This window comes from Sciurus carolinensis, chromosome 10 (genome assembly GCF_902686445.1).
Source record: "Sciurus carolinensis chromosome 10, mSciCar1.2, whole genome shotgun sequence".
Lineage (NCBI taxonomy): Eukaryota > Metazoa > Chordata > Mammalia > Rodentia > Sciuridae > Sciurus > Sciurus carolinensis.
Window position 1 is genome coordinate 85,042,000 of NC_062222.1, and position 23,135 is coordinate 85,065,134.

At 33.6% G+C, this 23,135-nt stretch overlaps 1 protein-coding gene across 4 annotated transcripts in view; it reads left to right on the top strand.

Moving 5' to 3' along the window:
- Window positions 1-23,135, top strand: part of LOC124994574 (UDP-glucuronosyltransferase 2A1) — a 49,070-nt gene that overhangs the window by 16,576 nt on the left and 9,359 nt on the right. For all 4 annotated transcript variants that reach the window (XM_047566661.1, XM_047566663.1, XM_047566664.1 and 1 more), the window contains one exon: window positions 20,379-20,527. In XM_047566661.1, coding sequence (XP_047422617.1) covers window positions 20,379-20,527 — 149 coding nt within the window. The remainder of the gene's footprint in view (window positions 1-20,378; window positions 20,528-23,135) is intronic.

Genomic DNA, 23,135 nt, shown 5'->3' on the forward strand with positions numbered 1-23,135 from the left:
AGCATGTTTAAGTCCCTGGGATCAATCCTCAGTGCCACATAAAAATAAATAGAATAAAGGAATTGTGGAAAATGATTATTAAAAAGAAAAAGGATATTTTGTGATGAAAGAACATTCTTGCATCACAGTTCTGAGTTGCTCCATTTGTCAATCTTAGAACTCTGCTTTCTTTTCCACTCTATATAATCACTCTATTTTCTACTCTTCTGTGTCCATTGTTGTCTTATGAATGTGTAACAACTGGTCCTCTGCACTAACAAGAAGAAAAAAAGCAACATTTTCCAAATAGCAGTATAAATCCTCCCCTGACTCAGTGTAAGCTGCTGAGATATTTTGATCCACATATTTCAGTAAAACATTATATTTTTTTCCTCTGCCAGTTTTTGTTGATCATATAGTCATGTAATTTTTCAAAACAGCATTATTAATCATGTTACAATTTTTGGTGTCTGACCTATTTCTTAGAATCAATTCCAGTCAGTCAGTCTGTGGATAATAACTTTCTTATGATGCAATGTTCAGCTTAATACGAAAATCTGTGATGACTTCAACCTTTATAGAAGCATTTTTTTCTTAACATATGGATCATTGTTACTACTTTTACAATTTGTTAACAAAATAGTATCATTAATTCAATGTTAGTGGGTGATGAAAATTGAGAGAAATGATGTACCTCTCTCATTGACAAACATCACTTTGCAGAATATGTGAATGGAAGTCTATTTATATCCCAACTCCATGTAACTAATCTCACTAAAATCACCAAGTGTCTCAGTGGTTTTAGGATTAACTCAAGTCTGAGTTATCTGCTTTTTAAAAATAATCAATAAAAAGTAAAAAATAATTTGATATTAAGGCATGTAAATCTGATTTTCCTTTCAGTATAGAAAAAAATGTTCTCTTTGCAAAATGGAATAGTAGAGAAATTTACATTAACCATTTCTTTTAAGAGAAAAAAAAATATATATAGTGGCAACTGTTGGTAAATCCTCATTAAAACAGAGAAAGACAAATGTCTGCATGTTTAGAGTCTCCTAAAAGTACTAACTTCTCAGGCTGGATTTGGGCTATAGGGTTTTTAAAGATAATTTAAAAGGTCTGTTTAAAGTCACATTTAAATCTAAGAACTAAATTTAAGTAAACAATTTCAATGCTGTTCTTTTGGAATTTTCATTGGGCCTGTATATTCAAGATCAAGAGAGTAGTATTTTGCAGAGATAATTCCTTTGTGATCATGAAAGTTTTGTTTGACTGAATTATCCACACTGTTATACTTATTATTCTCATATAGTTTTGTTTACAAAACCATTATTATATATGTATAAGATGATGTTACATATTATATTATATACCATAAATGTTACACATAGATGTACTAGTAGTTCATGTAGTTTCACTGCTATATGATTTCCACTCTATTTCTTCCTCTTTTAATGGCATCTGAATTCTTTCCAAGTCTTACATTAATACTTTGTGTCCTTGTAAACTAATTATTTACTATGTATTTCTTTGCTAATCTGTAATGGTTGTTCTTTAGTTGAATGGGTATATTACAGATGATATGGTTGTTCAGCTTTAAGAAACAATGCTAAGCCAGGTATAGTGGTACCAACCTGTAATCCCAACTACTCAGGAGGCTGCAGTAGGAGGGTCACACCTATTTCTTGCTTTTGTTGACCCTAAGATATTAAGAACTGTTTCACAGGGATGAGTATGTTCTCATTTAATTTACAATTTTATCTGTGATAAAACTTTGAAGCTAGTATCTAAGTTTCTGTTGCCTCTGCTTCTTCCTCTTTTTTTTCTTTATTGAACCCAGTGTTGTGTTATCACTAAGCTACATCCCTAGTCCTTTTAATTTTTTTTTTTTTTTCATACAAGGTCTCACTAAGTTGCTGAGGTTGATTTTGAACTTGAGATCCTCCTGCCTCAGCCTCCTGGGGTTACATTTGTGCATCACCATGCCCAGATTGTACATGCCTGTTTCCATGGGAGGACTGATAGACAGAATGACCTTTCTGGAAAGGCTTAAAAACATGATGTTTACATTGTTCTTTGACTTCATGCTCCAGCAATATGACTTTCAGTATTGGGATCAATTTTACAGTGAGGCATTAGGTAAGAGACTCTGCTTCTCATGGCACACTAGTATCCAAAGACCCTTAGGAAGCCAAAGGAAAACCTGCAGAAATGTAAGGAATACATTTTTCAAATCATTGATTTCCACATAAAACTGTAAGTGATAACAATGAATGGTGGGAAGACAAGAATTCTTTTGCCATGGTTAATCCTTTTCTTCTTTTCTCTTTTTTTCTTTCTTTCTTTCTTTCTTTCTTTCTTTCTTTCTTTCTTTCTTTCTTTCTTTCTTTTTTTTGCGGAGGAAGTGTTCTTGGGATTGAACCCAGGGGTGTCTTATCACAGAGGTACATCCCCCTTCTTTTTATTTTATTTTTAAATTTTTGCTGAGCATCTTGCTAAATTGTTGAGGCTGTCCTTGAACTTTGATCATCCTTTCTCTAGCTGAGAGGAAGAAGCCTTTTTTTTTTTTTTTTTTTTGCCGGATATATTTATAGTATATAAGTAATTCCAAGACATTGAACTACCCTTTACTATGCTATTCAATGTCTCATTGGTTAAAGGGTAAAAAAAGAAAAAAAGAAAAACTGCAGTGTATGACATAATAAGAAAATCTTGCATTTTACCAGTAATAAAATGAAATGTAAGCTATTTGGAGAATGGAATTAAATTCATTATGAATTTAACCTGAATTTTGACACTATCTGAATTTTGCTTCATCAATTTTTGAGAATAAGTTCATATTACTCTCAAATTTCTTGACTTGGATCAGTGTACCTACCATTTCTATGCATCTCATTAATTAGGTAGGAAACTTCAGTATGTCCTGTGAACTGTTTCATCATAGTTATTCATAATGAAAAATGCCCTAGGGTGCTTTATACTTCAGGGAGTATAAAACAGAGACTTGAAAACTTAAATACAACGCTCTTAAAGAGTTTATTTCTCTAGACATTAAAAATGTAGTAAAATTTTCACTTCACTGGTAATATTTATTCAACTTATTTTTAGTTGCTTACCTGTTTCCTAGTGATTGATGTTACTTTCTAATTTTCGTCTGAACCCATCAACTGAAGACTTGCACTTCAACTGGTTTTGAGAATCATGAGGAAATACAAGCTTCCACACAAAAGATGATAGTGGGTATTAAAACATCCTAGCTAATTTAACTCCACAATTGTGTTAATTTGCTAGGGCGGCTAAAGTAAGGACCAGAGTCTGGTGATTTTAAAAATGTACCTTTTACCAGTTCTGAAGATTAGGGGTCTGACATCAAAGGCTGCTAGGGTGTCTTTTTCTTGGTGCTTCTCCCCTCTTGTAGATTCATATCTTCCTGTGTCTGCATAAGGCCTTGCCTCTTCCATCTCTGTGCCCTGGTGTGTTTTCCTTTACCAAGGGATACCAGTCATATTGGATTAGGGCCTTACACTTTAATTGACTTAACCTTCATCACCTCTAAGGACTACTTCTACTAATAGAGTCAGGTTTCTACAAGGGAATTTGAGAAAACACAACTGAGACCATCACTGATTTATTTTTCATACATACATTGATTGATGCTTTTTATTTTTACAGAATGGTGGGCTTCATTGTGGCATATTTGTTTATACTTAAAAGTGTAATTTGATCAAGTTTACTCTCCAACACCTCGCCCATCTGCTCCTCTTCCTTCTCCTGGATCCCTTGCTCTACCCATTGGTTTCTCTTCTACTTTCATGGCATTCCCTCTTCTTTTCCCATTTATTTTTCAATCAACTTCTACATGTGACAGAAAACAAATAATGCTTTCCTCTCTGAATCTGACTTATTTAACTCATAATGATGGTTGGCATTCCACCCATTTTCCTGCAAATGACCTAGTAAGTGTTTGGTTGATTCCACAACTTGACTGTTGTGAATTATGCTGCAATAAATATGAGAATTCCTGTATCAATGTAGTATGCCAGCTTTAATTCTTCTGGATAATTAGCAAGGAGTGACTTGCTGGATCTCATGATAGTTTTATGTTAAACTTTTTGGGAACCTGCACACTGGTTTCCATGATGACTATACCAGTTTACATTCTAACACTGCCTAAGAACTTCTTTTCCCCTCATCCTCTCCAGCTTTTATTACTAGTAGTCTTGATGATTGCCATTCTCACTGGCATATTGCCATTCTGATGGAATCCCAGTGTAGATTTGATTTCCATATCCCTGGGAACCAAACATGTTGAATAGTGTTTCATGTCATTTTGCCCACCAATTTATTGATTGGGTTATTGCTTTTTAAAAATTTTTAAAATTTGTTTTAACTAGTTATACATGACAGAAGAATGCATTTTGACATAGCATATATAATGGAGTATAATTTCTCATTCTTCTGTTTATGGGTTATTGTTTTTTTTTTTTGAGTTTTTTGAATTCTTTATATATTCTGGTTATTAATTCTCTGTTTAGAGTAGCCAGCAAAGATGTCCTACCATTCTGTCAGTCTTCTCTTCACTCTGTTCATTGTTGTTTTGCTGCCCAGATGATTTTTAATTTGATGCCATCCCATTTATTGACTCTTGTTTTCATTTCCTGACTCATAGGAATGTCTTTACCTGTGCCTATATGTTGAAATTTCTTTTCCCTAACAGTTTTGAAGCTTCTGATCATATACTTAGGTCTTTAAACAGTTTGAGTTTTCTTTTGTACATGGTGAGTGATAGGGAACTAGTTTCACTCTTCTCTATGTGTATTCAGTTATCTCAGTTCATTTGTCAAAGAGGCTTTCTCTTCTCAAATATATGGTTTTGTCAACTTTGTCAAGGACCAGATGACTGTGTCTGTGTGGGTTTGTCTTTGTGTCTTCTACTGTGGTCTGATGATCTATGCTGTATGTCTCTTTTCATGCCAGTGCCATGCTATTTTTGGCACTGTGACTCTCCTACATTTTCAAATAGTGTCTTGAGATGCCTCCTGTACTGCTCTTTTTCCTAGGATTGCTTGTGCTATACTGAGTCTTTTGTTCTTCCACATGAATTTAGGACTGTCATTTCTAGTTCTTTGAAGAATATTATTGGTCTTTTGATGAGAATTACATTGAATCTGTTTATTACTTTTAGCAAAATGGTCATTTCAATGATATGAATTCTGCCTATTCATGAACATTGGAAGTCTTTCCATTTTCTAATGTTTCCTTGAATTTCTTTCTTTAGTGTTCTGTAATTTTCATTATAGAGGTCATCACCTCCTTTTTTAGGTTATTCCTAGATATTTTATATTTTGAAGCTATTGTGAATGGGATTACTTTCCTGAATCTTTTATGAGCAGATTCATTATTGAAGTATAGAAAATTTATTGATTTTTGTATGTTGTTACTTTGATCAAATTGTTTATCAACTCTTGAAGTCTTCTGGTGGAATATGTAGGATCATCTATGTATAGGATTATATTGTCTGCTAATATGGATAATTTGTATTATTGTTATCTTCTTTGTACCACTTATTCTTTCTGTTACCTAATTCCTCTGACTAAAATTTCAAGTAATACATTGAACATGAGTGGTAAGAGTGGCCATCTCTTTCTTTTCTTGATTTTAAGTAAAATGCTTTCCATTTTTTTCCAATTCAGTATGATGTCAGTTTCTGGTTTGCCATGCACAGTTTTTATTGTTGAAAGATAAGTTCTCTCTATTCCTAGTTTTCTCAGAGGTTTTATCATGAAGGGGTGTTGTATTTTGTTGAGGGTCTTTCTGTATCTTGAAATAAGCATGTGGTTTTTGTCTTTGTTCTTTTTATTATGTGTATTACATTTGTTGATTTGTACATATGATACTGATTTTCATTGAACTAATAATGTTAAAGTAAACCCATTTATAAATTGTTAGCTTTAGAAAAGGATTTAAAATAATGTTATACTGTAATAGTTTCTCAGTAAATAACTTAACATCTAGTAGATTGGACTTAAGGTTAATAGGACCATGATCTTGGTTATACTTCTGAGGTTAGAGACAAATGGAAGAGATAGAGTCATAAATACATCAGTGTGAAACTTTGGTATACAGGGTTATGAATGACATCATGTGGGAACACATAAATTGAAGGTAAGCAGAAGCAGAAATATCACAGCAGAATAAAATGGGGAGAATTCTTCTAGTAAACAGAGAATGAACTAGAAATATCACACATCTTTGTGTGTGGGGACCCCCTTATGATAGGAAAGTTTTAATAAAATATTATCAGATAATTCCTCTGGTGAAAATAAGGAATGGTCCTTCATTATCTCCATAAGAGTTTCACACTGGTTTAAGACAACTCAGGTTCTATCCCTGACTTTTCACCTTGGTCTCTCATGATAAAGCTATGATTTTGCTTCTGATTTCTTAATTTTCACATTTCTTCTGATTTTCTAATAGTTATCTCTTTTCCCCTAACTAATCTTGTATTTTTAACAAGACTACAAAAATTTGACATTCTCTATGAATAGGTTCCTTGATAATCTGTATAACATCCATGATCTTTAGTCCATAGGTAATGAATGATACTAGATTATATCAATGTCAAAACAGAAAACAATTTAAAACAAAATAGTAGCCATACTTGTTTCTAAATATACCTGGTTAGATCCTCAGGTTTTGTAATGGGCACAAGTTGTACATTGACCTTGTTATGTCTTGTTTATAAACACTGCTTTCCATTTTACTTGGGTTACATGGAACAACAAATATTTTCCATCTTAGTATCCAGTGTATGAAATTAAATTCTCTATAGCCACTAATCTAAATACAATGATGGGCCAACTTTGTATATTTAGCAAAGGTTAAGTTATTCCATTAAATAAAGAAAACCACGCTTCAATGACAAAAAGCACTCATAAAAACTGAAAATTTTTCTACCAAACTTTCTACTTTGGTTTTTCCCCGTTACTCATCAACAGGCTATTTTTTCCACCAATATAATTGAACCCACAATCCTTATAGAACTTCCCCTTGAAGTTTTACCTACTTATATGTAGACATAGTCTCTGGAACAGAGTCACTTCCAAACATGAATTCAGATTTTACTGTTCAAACTGTTTCTATGATCTATGTAAGGTTTTCCTGGAAAACTTCAGTCACTTTTCTGTTTGCTAATTTATTTTGTGGAACTGAGAAATGTCCTTTGAAGTAACTGTGGCTAACGATTTAATGATTAAACCAAACAATGTGTGCTGTTATTCTTTCAGTAGCAAACAAGCAAGGAAGATGTAAAAAAGTTAATTAAAAAGAAGTTTGAAGCTGCATACCTTGGTGTGCATCCATAATCCAGCCACCTTAAAGACTGAGGCTAGATTGATCAAAGTCTCCTCAAGTTAAGGAGGCCCTAAGTAATGTAGCAAGATCTTTTCGCAAAAAGAGCTGAGGATGTGGCTCAGTAGTTAAGTGCCCCTGTGTTCAAGCTGTGGTACAAAAAAATAAAGGTTTGAGGTTTGTTTTGTCATTGCTTTTTCATCTGACCTTATCATAGGTGTTAAAGTTATCAGAAAATAGCAAATTTAGAAAATCAATATATTTCCACATCTTAATTTTTCTAGAAGAATAGTGTAGGTTCCTTTTATATTGAAATTAAGGGTGGTTGCCTAGTGCAAAACTGTTTTCAGAGATATCTACTTGAACAGAAAAAAGGAATGGGATTTTTGTCTATATAACGATTGTAGATGAAATGTAATTCTTAAAATATATGGCAAATTAATCCCTCATTCTTAGTAGATTTTCCTTTTGGTGCAAGTTCTCTCATTGAATTTTTTTTTTTTTTTTTTTTTTTTTTTTTGTATTTTATTTAGAGACAAAGTCTCACAGAGTTTCTTAGGGCCTCGCTAAGTTGCTGAGGCTGTCTTTGAACTTGTGATCCTCCTACCTCAACCTCCCAAGCCACTGGGATTACAGGCTTGTGCCACTGTGCCAAACTCTTATTGATTTTATTCCTCCATTTTCCCATCTTCCTTACTTCCTAGGCAAATACAATGCACTAAGTATATAATTTAATTCAATAATAATGTCAAAAAAAGACAAATAAAAATGGTTAAAAAAATTCAAAAGGAGCAAAGTGTATTTAAATGAAAAATAGCTGGCATTTCATGTCCTCCCAGTGCCATAAGTTTGTCTTCATATTAAGACATTTTCTATGCTATATTAAGCATAAGCCCACATATATATGTGTGTATATATATATATATATATATATATATATATATTTTTTTTTTTTTTTTTTTTTTTACCAATAGGGACAAATGCTAAATATACATTTCTACCTTTTTTAACCTGATACAGATGTGAAGCTTTTTCCATTAAGATTTATAACATTGTCACCATTCTTGGTATTACCATAATAATATTAATTTGATTTGGTATAAGAAATAATTTTAGTTCAGAGAAGTACTTGTGTTCCAACTCTGCCACTACAAACAGCATTAAATTGAATTGATTGTATTTGTGTCTCTGCTATGATGCCTTCTAATCTTGTTGAACCACTTAGCATTTATCCTCAGACCTTTTCTGAAGTTGGGCAGCAGTTTTTCATTTTCTAATGGGTTCTTTATCTTTGACCTGTAACTTGTTCTATCATTTTAGTCATTGAATAACTTTTTCTGTGATATGTATTACAAATACTTTTTCAGTGCATGTATTGGCATATAAACTTTAGTTTAATTTAAGCACATCCTTAAAATAATAGAATGAACTTCTCTATGTTCTTTAGTTAATAGATTGTTACCAATATCTTAGAAATCATCATGAGTAGCTGGTTTTAACATTCTTTTGCAAAATTTGGCAGTACTAACATGGATGTTATTTTCTAAATATTGTATTGTTTATTTTTTCTAAATAGTGTAAAAACGGATGCTTGGACTTGCTACTTATGTTTAATACTAGTTTGATGATACAATTATGTATTTCTGTAGTTTTCCACTATGTAACTATAGGAAGACAACTATTTATAGTTTTTTGTATAATGCTGAGAGCATTCTGGTATATGTCTTCTGTTGTATAAGAGCAATGGAAAATATTTTCTACTTAATTGAATGAAAAGACACTAAAATTTTTCTCCTACCTTGAAGATTTTAATCTACTTAAAATTTTATTTTTGCATATTTTGTAAGGTGGATCAGTTTCTTTGCATTTTACTTTTCTTCCATTCTTTTTCCTCTTTCTTTCTTCTCTGAATCATTCCTTCTCAACTTTCCTCATCTCATTTCTTTCTTCTACTTTTGCACAGGGATAGGGAATTTTCCATCAATGTTTGTTGAAGGCTCCTTCCTTACCCTATATGTCTGAAATGGTTGCTTTGTCATTCAGAACTTTCGTTACCAAAGTGGTTTTGCTGCTGTTTGTTATCCTACTTACTTTCCTTTGTATTAGTTCTTGACATTTATAGTATAATCCCCACTTCTGTTGTATCTCTTTGACAGGAGTTTCTTCATTATTTTTGGCTCTTTGCTTTTCCATGTAGATTTTTAGAGTCGCATATAAAGTTCTGTAGAAATTGTCAGGTTCTCCCCACCTGACCCCTGCACCTAGGTTGGTGCCATCACTGGTTGGTCATAGTCACAGAACAAGCTGGTGAGTGAGTCAGGCCGCTTGCATCGTGGAGGTAGCAGGTTGGAACCCAACCCACCTGCCTTGTGGAGCTGGGTAGCGGGTAGCCAACCCACCCAAAGACCAGGCCAAAGACAGACACCATCACTGAACAACTCTGCCTGGCCACCATGCTGAGGTTTGTCGCCATCACAGAGTTAGCCAGAGGCTTCTTTATAGGCTGGTGTAGGTATTTTGAATTATTCCTGAGGGTGTGACCACCATCATTGGAAGGGCAACTCCCTTCCCGAGACACCTACAGGAGGCTAGAGGACCTTTGACAAGACCCAAGAAGAGGAGGTATTGAGAGACTCAGGACCAATTCAGACCCACCAGGGAATATACTCCACCTGAAGGCCACCACCCCTAGAAGGCCAGCTTCCTAGTGGAACACCCCATTATCAAGTTCCTTCAAGACTTCAGGCTACTGAAGGCCAAGAGGTGAGTTATTGGAAATCTACAGGGACAATATTAGTCAATAGAGGAAATCTGCAATATCCCAGAGTTTCACTACTAGAGGGGTAGATACCTGACCAATATGAGAAAACAAGGGAAGAAAAAAACCCAAACAAACCTAGATGGTATAGCAATAAAATCCAATGACAGCATGGCAGAAAATGTCAGAAAGGGAGTTCAGAACATAATCAAAATGATCAGGGAAGCAAACGAGGAGATGAAAGAGCAAATGCAGGCATTGAAAGATGAGATGAAAGGGCAAATGCAGGCATTGAATGAGTGCACCAATCAACAGTTTAAAGAGAAATACAGGAAGCAAAAGATCATTTCAATAAAGAGTTAAAACATTGAAAAAAAACCAAACAGAAATCTTTGAAGGAAACAACAAACAAATTAAAAACTCCATTAAAGCATAAACTATAGGATAGAACACCTGGAAGACAGACCTCAGATAGCGAAGAAAAAATATTTAATCTTGAAAACAAAGTTGACCAAACAGAGAAGACAGTAAGAAATCATGAATAGAATCTATGAGAACGATGGGATATCATGAAAAGACCAAATTTAAGAATCATCGGGATTGAGGAAGGCTTAGAGAAACAAACCAAAGGAATGAACAATCTATTCAATGAAATAATATCGAAAATTTCCCAAATTTGAAATGGAAATTTTCCATTTCCATGAAATGGAAAATCAAGTACAAGAGGCTTATAGGACTCCAAATACACAAAATTACAATAGACCCACCAAGGCACATTATAATAATATCGAAAATTTCCCAAATTTGAAAGTGAAATTTTCCATTTCCATGAAATGGAAAATCAAGTACAAGAGGCTTATAGGACTCCAAATACACAAAATTACAATAGACCCACACGAAGGCACATTATAATACCTAAGATACAAAATAAAACCAGAATTTTAAAGGCTGCGAGAGAAAAGAATCAAATTACATTCAGGAGGAAACCAATACAGATATAAGCAGATTTTTCAATCCAGACCCTAAAAGCTAGAAGGGCCTGGAACAACATTTTTCAAGCTCTGAAAGAAAATGCATGCCGACCAGGAATCTTATACCCAGCAAAACTTACCTTCAGATTTGACAACAAAATAAAATCCTTCCATGATAAACAAAAGCTAAAAGAATTTACAAAAAGTAAGCCGGCATTACAGAATGTTCTCAGCAAAATATTCCATGAGGAAGAGATGAAAAACAATGATGTAAATGAGCAAAGGGAGGAACAACCCTAAGGGAACAACCAAATAATGGAGAAATCAAGTCGAGTCAAAACAAACAAACAAACAAAAGAGCCAAATGACTGGGAATACAAATCATACCTCAATAATATCCCTGAATGTTAATGGCCTGAACTCATCAATCAAAAGACATAGACTGGCAGATTAGATTAAAAAGAAAGATCCAACAATTTGCTACCTGCAAGAGACTCATCTCATAGAAAGAGATACCCATAGACTAAAGGTGAAAGGATGGGGAAAAACATACCATGCACATGGACACAGCAAAAAAGCAGGAGTATCCATACTCATATCAGATAATGTGGACTTCAAGCCAAAGTTAAACAGAAGGGATAAAGAAGGACATTACATGCTGCTTAAGGGAAGCATAAATCAGCAAGACATAACAATCATAAATATCTATGCCCTGAACATTGGCTCATCCATGTACATCAAACAAATCCTTCTCAATGCCAGAAAACAAATAGACCACAACACAACAATACTAGGTGATTTTAACACACCTCTCTCAAAACTGGACAGATCCTCCAGACAAAAATTGAACAAAGAAACCATAGATCTCAATAACTCAATCAATAATTTAGACTTAATGGACATTTATAGAATATACCATCCAACAAAGAGTGAATACACTTTCTTCTCAGCAGCACATGGATCCTTCTCTAAAATAGACCATATATTATGCCACAAAGCTACTGTTAGCAAATACAAGAAGATAGAGATAATACCTTGTATTCTATCAGATCATAACGGATTGAAATTAGAAATAAATGACAGAATAAAAAACAGAAACTTCTCCAACACCTGGAGATTAAATAATACGCTATTGTATGATGAATGAATAACAGAAGATATCAGGAAAGAAATTAAAAAATTATTAGAGGTAAATGAGAACAAAGAAACAACATATCAAAATCTCTGGGACACTATGAAAGCAGTTCTTCGAGGAAAATTTATTTCATAGAGCGCATTCAATAAAAGAAGAAAAAAAATCAACAAATAAATGACCTAACACTAAAGCTCAAAGCCCTAGGAAAAGAAGAACAGATCAACACCAAAAGCAGTAGAAGACAGGAAATAGTTAAAATCAGAGCTGAAATCAACGAAATTGAAACAAAAGAAACAATCAAAAAAATTGACAAACAGTTGGTTCTTTGAAAAATAAACAAAATTGATAAACACTTAGCCACACTAACAAAGAGAAGAAGAGAGAAAACCCAAAGTATTAAAATTCAGAATGAACAAGGAAATATCACAACAGATATGATTGAAATACAAAACATAAGGAGAAGCTATTTTGAAAATCTATATTCCAACAAATTACAAATTCTCGAAGACATCAAAAGGTTTCTAGAGACATGATTTATGTAAACTGAACCAGGAGGACATACACAATTTAAATAGATCAATTTCAAGTAATGAAATAGAAGAAGTCATCAAAAGCCTACCAACAAAGAAAAGTCTGGAACCAGATGGGTTCTCAGCCGAGTTCTACAAAACCTTTAAAGAAGTGCTCATTCCAATTCTTCTCAAACTATTCCATGAAATAGAAGAGGAGGGAACCCTCCCAAACTCATTCTATGAAGTGAATATCACCCTGATACCTAAACCAGACAGAGACACATCAAGGAAAGAAAATTTCAGACCAATATTCTTAATGAATATTGATGCAAAAATTCTCAACAAAATCTTAGCAAATGGCATACAAAAATATATTAAAAAGATAGTGCACCATGATCAAGTGGGTTTCATCCCAGGGATACAAGTTTGGTTCAACATCCGGAAATCAATAAATGTAATTCACCAAAGCACTTAAAGTCAAGAATCACGATTATTTGATAGATGCAGAAAAAGCATTTGATAAAATACACCATCCCTTCATGCTCAAAACACTGGAAAAAATAGGATAGTGGGAACATCCCTTAACATTGTAAAGGCCATCTATGGTAAGCCCATCGCCAATATCATTCTAAATGGTGGAAAACTGAAAGTATTCCCCCTAAAAACTGGAACAAGGCAGGGATGCCTTCTTTCACCACTTTTATTCAACATTGTCCTTGAAACTCTAGCCAGAGCAATTAGACAGACCAAGGAAATTAAAGGGATACAAATAGGAAAAGAAGAACTCAAACTACCCGTATTTGCTGATGACATGATTATATATTTAGAGGAACCCGGAAATTACACCAGAAAACTTTTAGAACTTATAAGTGAATTCAGTAAAGTAGCAGGATATAAGATTAATGCTCATAAATCCAATGCATTTTATACATAAGTGATGAATCTTCAGAAAGAGAAGTTAGGAAAACTACTGCATTCACAATAGCTTTGAAAAAAATAAAATACTTGGGAATCAATCTAACAAAAGAGGTGAAAGACCTCTACAAGGAGAACTACAGAACACTAAAGAAAGAAATTAAAGAAAACCTTAGAAGATGGAAAGATCTCCTATGTTCTTGGATAGGCAGAATTAATATTGTCAAAATGGCCACAATACCAAAAGTGCTATACAGATTCAATGCAATTCCAATTAAAATTCCAATGATGTACCTTATAGAAATAGAGCAAGCAATCATGAAATTCATCTGGAAGAATAAGAAACCCAGAATAGCTAAAGCAATCCTTAGCAGGAAGAGGGAAGCAGGGGGTATCACAATACCAGAAATACCAGACCTTCAACTATACTACAAAGCATTAGTAACAAAAACAGCATGGTATTGGCACCAAAATAGACAGGTAGATCAATGGTACAGAATGGAGGACACAGACGCAAACCCAAATAAATACAATTTTCTCATACTAGACAAAGGTGCCAAAAATATGCAATGCAGAAAAGATAACCTCTTCAACAAATGGTGCTGGCAAACTGGAAATCCATATGCAACAGAATGAAACTAAACCCCTCTCTCTCACCCTGCACAAAAATCAACTCACAATGGATCAAGGACCTTGAAATCAGACCAGAAACCCTGCATCTTATAGAAGTAGGCCCAAATCTTCAACTTGTTGTCTTAGGATCAGACTTCCTTAAGAAGAGTCCCATAGCATAAAAAATAAAAGCAAGAATCAATAACTGGGACAGATTCAAACTAAAAAGCTTTCTCTCAGCAAAGGAAACGATCAGCAATGCAAAGAGAGAGCCTACAGAGTGGGAGAAAATCTTTGCCACTCATCCTTCAGATAGAGCACTGATTTCCAGAATATATAAAGAACTCAAAAAACTCTACATGAAGAATACAAATAACCCCATCAACAAATGGGCTAAGGATATGAATAGACACTTCACAGAAGAAGATCTACAAGCAATCAACAAACATATGAAAAAATGTTCAACATCTTTAGTAATAAGAGAAATGCAAATCAAAACTACCCTAAGATTGCATCTTAACCCAATTAGAATGGCGATTATCAAGAATACAAGCAACAATAGGTGTTGGAGAGAATGTGGGGGTAAAGTTACACTCATACATTGCTGGTGGGGCTGCAAATTAGTGCAGCCACTCTGAAAAGCAGTGTGGATATTCCTTAGAAAACTTGGAATGGAACCACCATTTGACCCAGTTATCGCATTCTTCGGTCTATACCCAAAGGACTTAAAATCAGCATACTACAGAGATACAGCCACAACAATGTTCATAGCTGCTCAATTCACTATAGCCAGTTTGTGGAACCAATCTAGATGCCCCTCAATTGATGAATGAATAAAGAAACTGTGGTATATATATACCATGGAATATTACTCAGACATAAAGAATAATAAAATTATAGCATTTGCAGGCAAATGGATGCAGTTGGAGAATATCATGCTTAGTGAGAGAAGTCAATCTCAAAAAACCAAAGGACAAATGATCTCTCTGATAAGCGGATGATGACACATATAGGGGTTGAGAAGGGAGCAAAAATGGAGGAAGGAGGGGCTGTATAGAGGGATAAGAGGGGTGGGAGGGGTCTGGGGTAAATAACAGAATGAATCAAAAACTATTACCCTAGATAAATGTATGATTACACAAATGGTATGCCTCTACTTCATGTACAAAGAGAGAAACAGGATATATCCTATTTATTTACAATAAAAATAAATTAAAAAAAAGAAAGAAAGCTAGAAGCGAACATTTGAATAAAGCATTAAAATTTTTAAAATAAAAAAATTGTCAGGTTCTCTGTAACTTCTGACTTTTATATTGTAGTGAGATTTACAATGAATCTGTATATCAATTTGGGAGAATAGACATCCTTATGAGGGTAGACCCCTGTAGTCCATGAACATATTAGCTGTTTTATTATTATGGGTTTTAATAAGATTTTATAATTCTAAATATAGTTTACACATGGTTTTGTTGGTGTTGGGAATCAAAGCAGAACCTCAGGTATGGTTGGCAAGTACTCTATTACTGAGCTACAACTCAGCCCCTAGTTTATAAAATCGTTTAGAAATTATTCAGTTTTAAATTTAAAAACAAACATTTTATTTTAAATTTTCATCTGCTTATGCACAGACATTTTTATTTATATTTTGCCATATCTTTCAAAATTTAAACTGTCATAAATTCCAATGACTTATCTCTATTTTCTTTTGGATTTCAACATAACAAAGCATCATTAGGTAGATAATCACCTAGATCTTCTTTGTTCACATAATTGTTTTCTTATTCAACTGTAGTAGTGTAGAACATTGTTGGATTGATATGTCCTTATAGATACCATTGACTTTTTCTTGTCCCAATTAGAATGTTCACAATATTTCAACACAAAAAGCTACATTTAATGAAGCTTTTTAAAAATTTTGTGCGTGTACTGTAAACAGAGCACTTTTCTATTCCTAATTTACTAATAACTTTCAACTTTATGAATAATATTATTTGTATTTCTTGAAATGGTCATAAGATCTTGCTCTTTACCTATTTACAAAGTGTATAACATTTTTTAAAAACTTAAACTATTAATTCATTACTAGAACAAGTCTAACTTTTCCTTATCTTCTATTAAAATATTACTGTATTCAGTTAACTAATCATCGTAGGATTATAGTACCTAAATTATAAGTAGGGTTGATTTTTATCATGATATTAATATGATTTCTATTTATAATAATGTCCTTTTCCACACGATGTCAATTTTTCTTTTTCTTTTTTTACTCTACTATTTCTCTAACTTCAAAAGTTACAAGCATTTTATTTTTTGTTCATTATAATAAATGCTACAACTATACTTCAAGTTTCATATTTGCTGTTTTCCATTTATTTGTAATCCATATAATTTTAAGATTTTTTTCTGAATAGTTTCGATTTCATCATTGGCAAAGGCTTTTTGAAAAGTGGTTCTAAATTTCTAAGTGTAAAACTGTCTATGAATTAGTTGATGGGAGAGTAAACTTTTGTAACAAAACTTTTAAGCCCTGTGGTGTAAAACAGCAGCCTAATTATTTTTTAATGACTTTATTTTGTCAGAGTAGTCCTTATTACAAATAGGCTCACAGATTCAGCTGGGTGAGTTTGATGGCTCTACTTCTGACTTTCTAGTGATATTGTCAGTTTATGGACAATCTGTAATATTCTTTCTCAATTATGATGGAGTTTTAAATTTTACCCAAAATTCCATTATGTTTTCCTTAGGGAGTTCATTTCATGGAAAAATGAAAGATTACTAAATTTAAAGTCACCCAGTTAGAAAAATACAATAAAGTGGGGGAAATACAAAAGAAAGAAAATCCATGAAATAATTGTAGAAATAAAATAAGTTCACATAGACAAAAGTTTCCGGTTATAGAAAACACTAGGTTAAAAATATCTAATCATTGCCTAGCAAGCACAAGGCCCTGAGTTCGATCTCCAGCACCACAACAAAACAAAACAAAACAAAAAAATATCTAATTATAATTTTGGTCAAAATGTCTTCATCTAAAACATTAATGTATGTAAAAACTATAAAGTAAGTTGACAGAAAAATATATTGCATATAAAACTGTGAAGTAATACACATGTGACTGTATGAAAAAATAATTCATTTGCTGTCCTTCCTTGGAAGTTATTTATTATGCTAATATTTTGATGTGTTTCTGATAATCAGTATATAATTGAATTAAAAATCTAATGTAAATTCCATGAGCTTAATCTGAGACTTTTCATACATTTTATTCTTTGAGTTAACTGGTATATTTTATTTTTACAACTGGTTTATGATTTCTGTTCTTTATTTTTTCTATTTCTTTAGTATATAATTGATATATAACTGAATTAAAAATCTAATATAAATTCCATGTCTTTAACCTGAGACTTTGTATACATTTCCATACATTGTATACATTTTCATTCTCTGAGTTCACTGGCATATTTTATTTTTACAACTGCTTTATGTTTTCTATTTTTTGTTTTTTCTATTTTTTTCTATTACCACTTATGTTTTAGAGACTTTGGAACTAGTTAAAGCTTTCTTTATTTTTCATGTTTTCCTTCTATTTGTGGGACTGTCAAACATTTCAGTCTATGTCTTTAGAATGTACTCAGCACATACCACAGTATAACTATATGTGCCTCTCAAGTTAGAAGTGAACCTTTTTCAAATTTTCAATGTTCTCAGTGTATACCCAGTTCTTTCATTATCTCATGAAACTATTTGATTTTAGTTATCATTTGTATGCCAATGATCCCCAAATTTGCATTTTGGGACAGACTGTCTCCCTTGTAATGCTCATCTGTAAGTCCAAATATCTATCACCATTTAGATGTTTAGTTGTATTTCAAAATTTACCTGGCACCAAAATGTTTTGGAAGTTTTCCCCATTTCATTCAATTAAACTCACTTCTTCTAGTGACTCAGGTGAAAAATATCTGGGATCATACTACATACAACTCTTTTTCTCACAGTACATAAATTATTTGACTGGAGATCCCGTCATTTCTGTTTTCAAAATGTTTGTAGGATTTAACAGCATTCATATCATCCATAGTTAACTATTCTGGTTTGTGGTACTATGATATGTCACCTACCATGAAACAATTGACTCTACAGTGTGAGGTGCAGTAAAAACATATACAACAAAACACCATAAATGCACAGAAAGTATTTCTCCCTCATGTAACTATCAACATGAAGAAAGTAAATTCTAGTCACAAAGTCATCCAGGAATCCAGAACTAATTATCTTATTATTTTATATACTTTGTGTGATTGTTCTTGCTCAGATAATTGGACTAGGTTATTTGTAGACTGACCTGAAGGAAAATGAAGATGAAATAGAGAATATACTTTTACTCTTCAAAAAAAGTGTTCCAGAAATTGTGCATATGAATTTTCTCACATGCCATTGGAAATAAGCTAATATCTAGATAGCCTAGAAGTCATCTGTACATGTCAGTCTAGCTAACATCTCACCTCAGAAATTGATAACTGTCACTCTGGAAAGTTTTCTCTTGGCTACATCTATTACAGTAAGGTATGTAGCAATAAACTCAAGTTACCTCCATGAGTTCTTTGAATTAAAAATCATCTTTTTTAGACTCACATATACTTTTAAAATAAGAGAAGCAATCAATAACAATATTCACTTGGCAGCTCATACTTGATAATTTATCAATTTTATATTGCTCACATAATTGTCCAATGTTTACTACTATTTATATAAATAATGTAATTACAAGAAAGGATTTGATGATAATTTAATTCAGTACTTTTATTCATAGTTCTTCAGTATAACTTTTAAAATGCCTTATGAAATTATTTGCCAATTTTGTATACTTTTGTTCAAATTTATTTTCAGTTTTCATTGACTATATGTGTGTAATTGTGAATCACTTATTTTAAAATACGATTTTACTGAATTCACTTAGGTTTTCCTAAAAATTTGGTCTGGAATTTATGAACATAAACTTCACTTAGGGATCAAGCCAGGATGAAGCACACATGAAATAAAGCAACCAGTATTTGAAGTGCTAGGGATCAAACCCAGGCCTTTGTATGGCCTCTACCATTGAGCTACATGCTCAACACAAAATAAGGCACATACAGAGCTTAAACAGTCTGATGTGGAAGATGTGGGGAAAAGTTCTCTTCCAATCTCTGGAAATTTCAAGTTGAGAATATTTGGGCCATCTTTCTTCATGATCAAATTAAGACATTGGCTATGTGACTTCACACATGACTTCAAGCACTACTAAGTAATGACTATTTAAAGAGACTTTTTATTCCAGGCTCATATAGTTACAAATTATATTAGAGTTCTTAGTAAGAAAATATTCTCATTTGAGTTTTTGCTTTTCTCAGTTGCACAACACATTTTCTTGTGTGTAGGAGAGGTTGATTTTATTTACAAATACTCATCCTTTTTCACAAAACTCCTAAAGTTAATACTTAGAATCTGCCCCTTTCAAAAACCATCATATAAGTTAACACTAAAATAAGTATGTGGTATTAATGTTATTTATACGTGCATCTCACATAGAAACGGGTTGTATTGGGTGTGAATTAATCAGGAATTGTTTACTGAAAACATAATAACAAATCAATTTAAGAAATAGGATTTGATCCAGGAAAAATGATGGATTGAATTAGTTATGGGTCCTTCAATGATATGTTTGAGAATATAGAAACTGTAAGACAGAGATGTATTCCTGGATAAAAACTCGGAAATTGTTGAGAGGTGACTTGAATGAGGCTTTGATGGAGTTAATCTATTTTCTGCACTGAGAAAAAATTAGTACTAAATTTCTCAATAGTTGTTAAATTTTTGTTTCTTTTACAGTTATGAATTTATACTTACATATCATTTCTCCTTCAGTGCCCCCAATCCCTTTTTTTTTACTCCTTTCTCCCTTCCTTCTTTCTCTCTCCCTTTACCCTCTCTTTTTGTTCTTCCTCCTTTTCTTGATCCTTTCTTCCTTTTAACATATAGTCATTGTAAGTATTCTACTGGTCTTAATTCTTTTCCCTAATAGCTTATAAGGTAATCTGTGGTACATTTTTTTTTTCTTAGCAAATATGTATATTAACTTTCTCCACCCAAATCTTCATTTTCTCCAGGAAGACCTACTACATTATGTGAGACTATGGGCAAAGCTGAAATTTGGCTAATTCGGACATATTGGGATTTTGAATTTCCTCGTCCATACTTACCCAATTTCGAGTTTGTTGGAGGTTTGCACTGCAAACCTGCCAAACCTTTACCTAAGGTAGGTCTATGATAATGAACATTGTTCCATTTTTCTTAAAAGTTTATAGCCCCAATTACACAGATATGTTGTTGAATCACTTCAGTCTATCACTCCCAGGTTATTTTCATTATTGTAGGGGTCTTTTTGAGTTATATTAGGTCTTACGGAATTACTTGAGAAAGTAGCCAAAAATAAAATAATTCCAGTGGTATACTAAAAATACCTGTATTTTTAGTGTTGATACTGAGTGCAGGGACAGTGGTAGAACCATGGGAATCACCAAGGTGAACACTTTGGTCTTCCCCATGCATGAGGAAAGTATCATCAGGGACATTTTCCAAAAGAGGTGATAGAGAAAGATACCTTTATGAGAATTCCTTGTGAATTGCATAGTATTTGATGAATAAGAAGAAAAAAATTGTTAGGGGAAAACATGGAATAAGGTAGCATTCCTAGATTTTAATCTTGAGGGTTTATTGCATAGTGGTAACATTTATTGTCAGAGGTAACAATTGGTGAAAAAATTGCATGAAGTTATGATGAGTTTAGTTTTTGCCCAAAAGGGATTTTCATGTGATATCTGAAAATTGTTTGGGTAGTACAAGGTCTCAGTATTGGTAGAAAATGTTAAAAATAGATTGACAGTCATCAACATACAGAATTAATAATAAAACTGAAAGACTTGCAATGCCTATAATCCCAGCAGCTCAGGAGGCTGAGTCAGGAAGATCACAAATTCAAAGACAGCCTCAGCCTAAGGCCCCACTTCTGGACAACTGCCAACACATTGCTGGACAGTCATAGGCCTGAGCCTTCACTCCATGAGTTACTGGGAACAACCAGCTGAATAATTACCTCCATCTCTCCCTCCTTCTTGGTCCTCCAACCCAGTCCTTGGGCGTGGCAGCATTTGGTCACTCAGACACTTCAGCAAGCAGGCAAGAGACAGCAGAACCTCAGTTCCTGAGCAGTAGCTGCCCCAAATGTTTCCTCCCAGCTACCCCAAGGGGCCTCAGCCCTGACCCTGGGAGATATGGAAGGCAGCCTGGGTCTTATGGAATTCTCTTAAAGAAAGGTATTGTGAAGAAGCATTGAGAGAAAACAAGGTTTCTTAAACACTATGCCTAGGAAGATGGATACAGGAGAAAATTTCATGTCATAATGACTTAGCAGTAATTTAAATACAAAATATGTCTCTGTCAGTGTATATGAAATCATACCAGAGATGAGATCCAATTTCCAGGAGTGGAACAACCCCACCAATCCTGCTCATGGCCTTTAGAGTTGTTCTCTGTGGAGGAAAGTGGAATACATGGTCATTTTCCTTTCCATTTGCATGGCGAGGTGCATGTGTACTTTCTGACTGTGAACATTCTTCATGTGGTCAAAATAAAGCCAATCATTATTGAGCGAGAGAGAGAGAGAGAGAGAGAGAGAGAGAGAGAGAGAGAGAGAGAGACTCTCAATGATATCATTGCTTTCTATAAGCATGGTCAGTATTTGTTTTTTGGGTGAAAAATAAAATTGTATGTCAAATTCCAAAGTTTTCAATAAATATATTTGGAACACCAGAAATACTGGACAGAAATAAGTTTAAAGAAACAAAAGAAATCATTAGATCACCTTGGTAAGAACATTTTTGTTAATTATTAACAGGGGTGAGTGAGGAGACAAAATATTTTTTTATCTAATTTGTAGGCCAATGATGATAATCTCCTTAGTAGGCTGCTGGTCAAATGGAGTACACAGGAGAGTTCTTGATTTCAGTTTAACATAAATAAAGCATACTTAAGTTTAAAATTTCACTTCAAGATTATGAATCTGATTTACTTAGCAGACAAGTTTATGGATGCAGAGAAACTTTGCTGAGTATTGTCAGTACAGGAGTTAAGGAAACAATAACTAAAAAAATATACAGAGAGTGATATAACACATCCATGATCAGTAGATAATACCCTTACCATACTATTTATCCTTTTTTCTCCCCTTTCACATGTATAATGACACAAAAAATAACTTAGACATGGTTTACAAGAAGGAGTGCTAATGATTCAATTCCAAACTCAGATTACTTATTGATACAGGCTTCGAGGAGTATGACCCCCAATCACAGTTTTTAATATGTGATGAATGAATTATGCTAGTTGAAAGCACTCAGAAACCACCCTAGACGTGGGAACTCACACGAGAGATTTTATTAAGTGGACAGGCAGAGTGTCTCCCTGCAGGGTGAGAGAGAGAAAATGAGAGAAAGAGAGAGAGCATGCATGCAAGAGAGAGAGAGAGAGAGTGAAAGCCAGGAGGAGAGAGCATGATAGTGAGGAGGAGGAGAGAGAAAAAATGGTGGGGGGGCTATTCTTAAGTAGTGGAATTTCATGGGCTAATAATGACAGACCAGTGGCTGGTGAAGAAGTTCGTGGGCTAACAATTTAGGTTTTAAAGTGGTGTGGGGGAGGGAGAATAATGGAGGCAGCAAAATAGCAGATCTGATTCCAACATTCCTCCCTTTTTGTTTTTATAGATACTGGGGGTGTGACCATGGTCTTTCTTCTGCAGCTTCTTCCTTCTGGTTAGGGGCGAAGAGTCTCATTCCTGTAAAAAAAAAGAGGATTAGGGAGAACTTTAG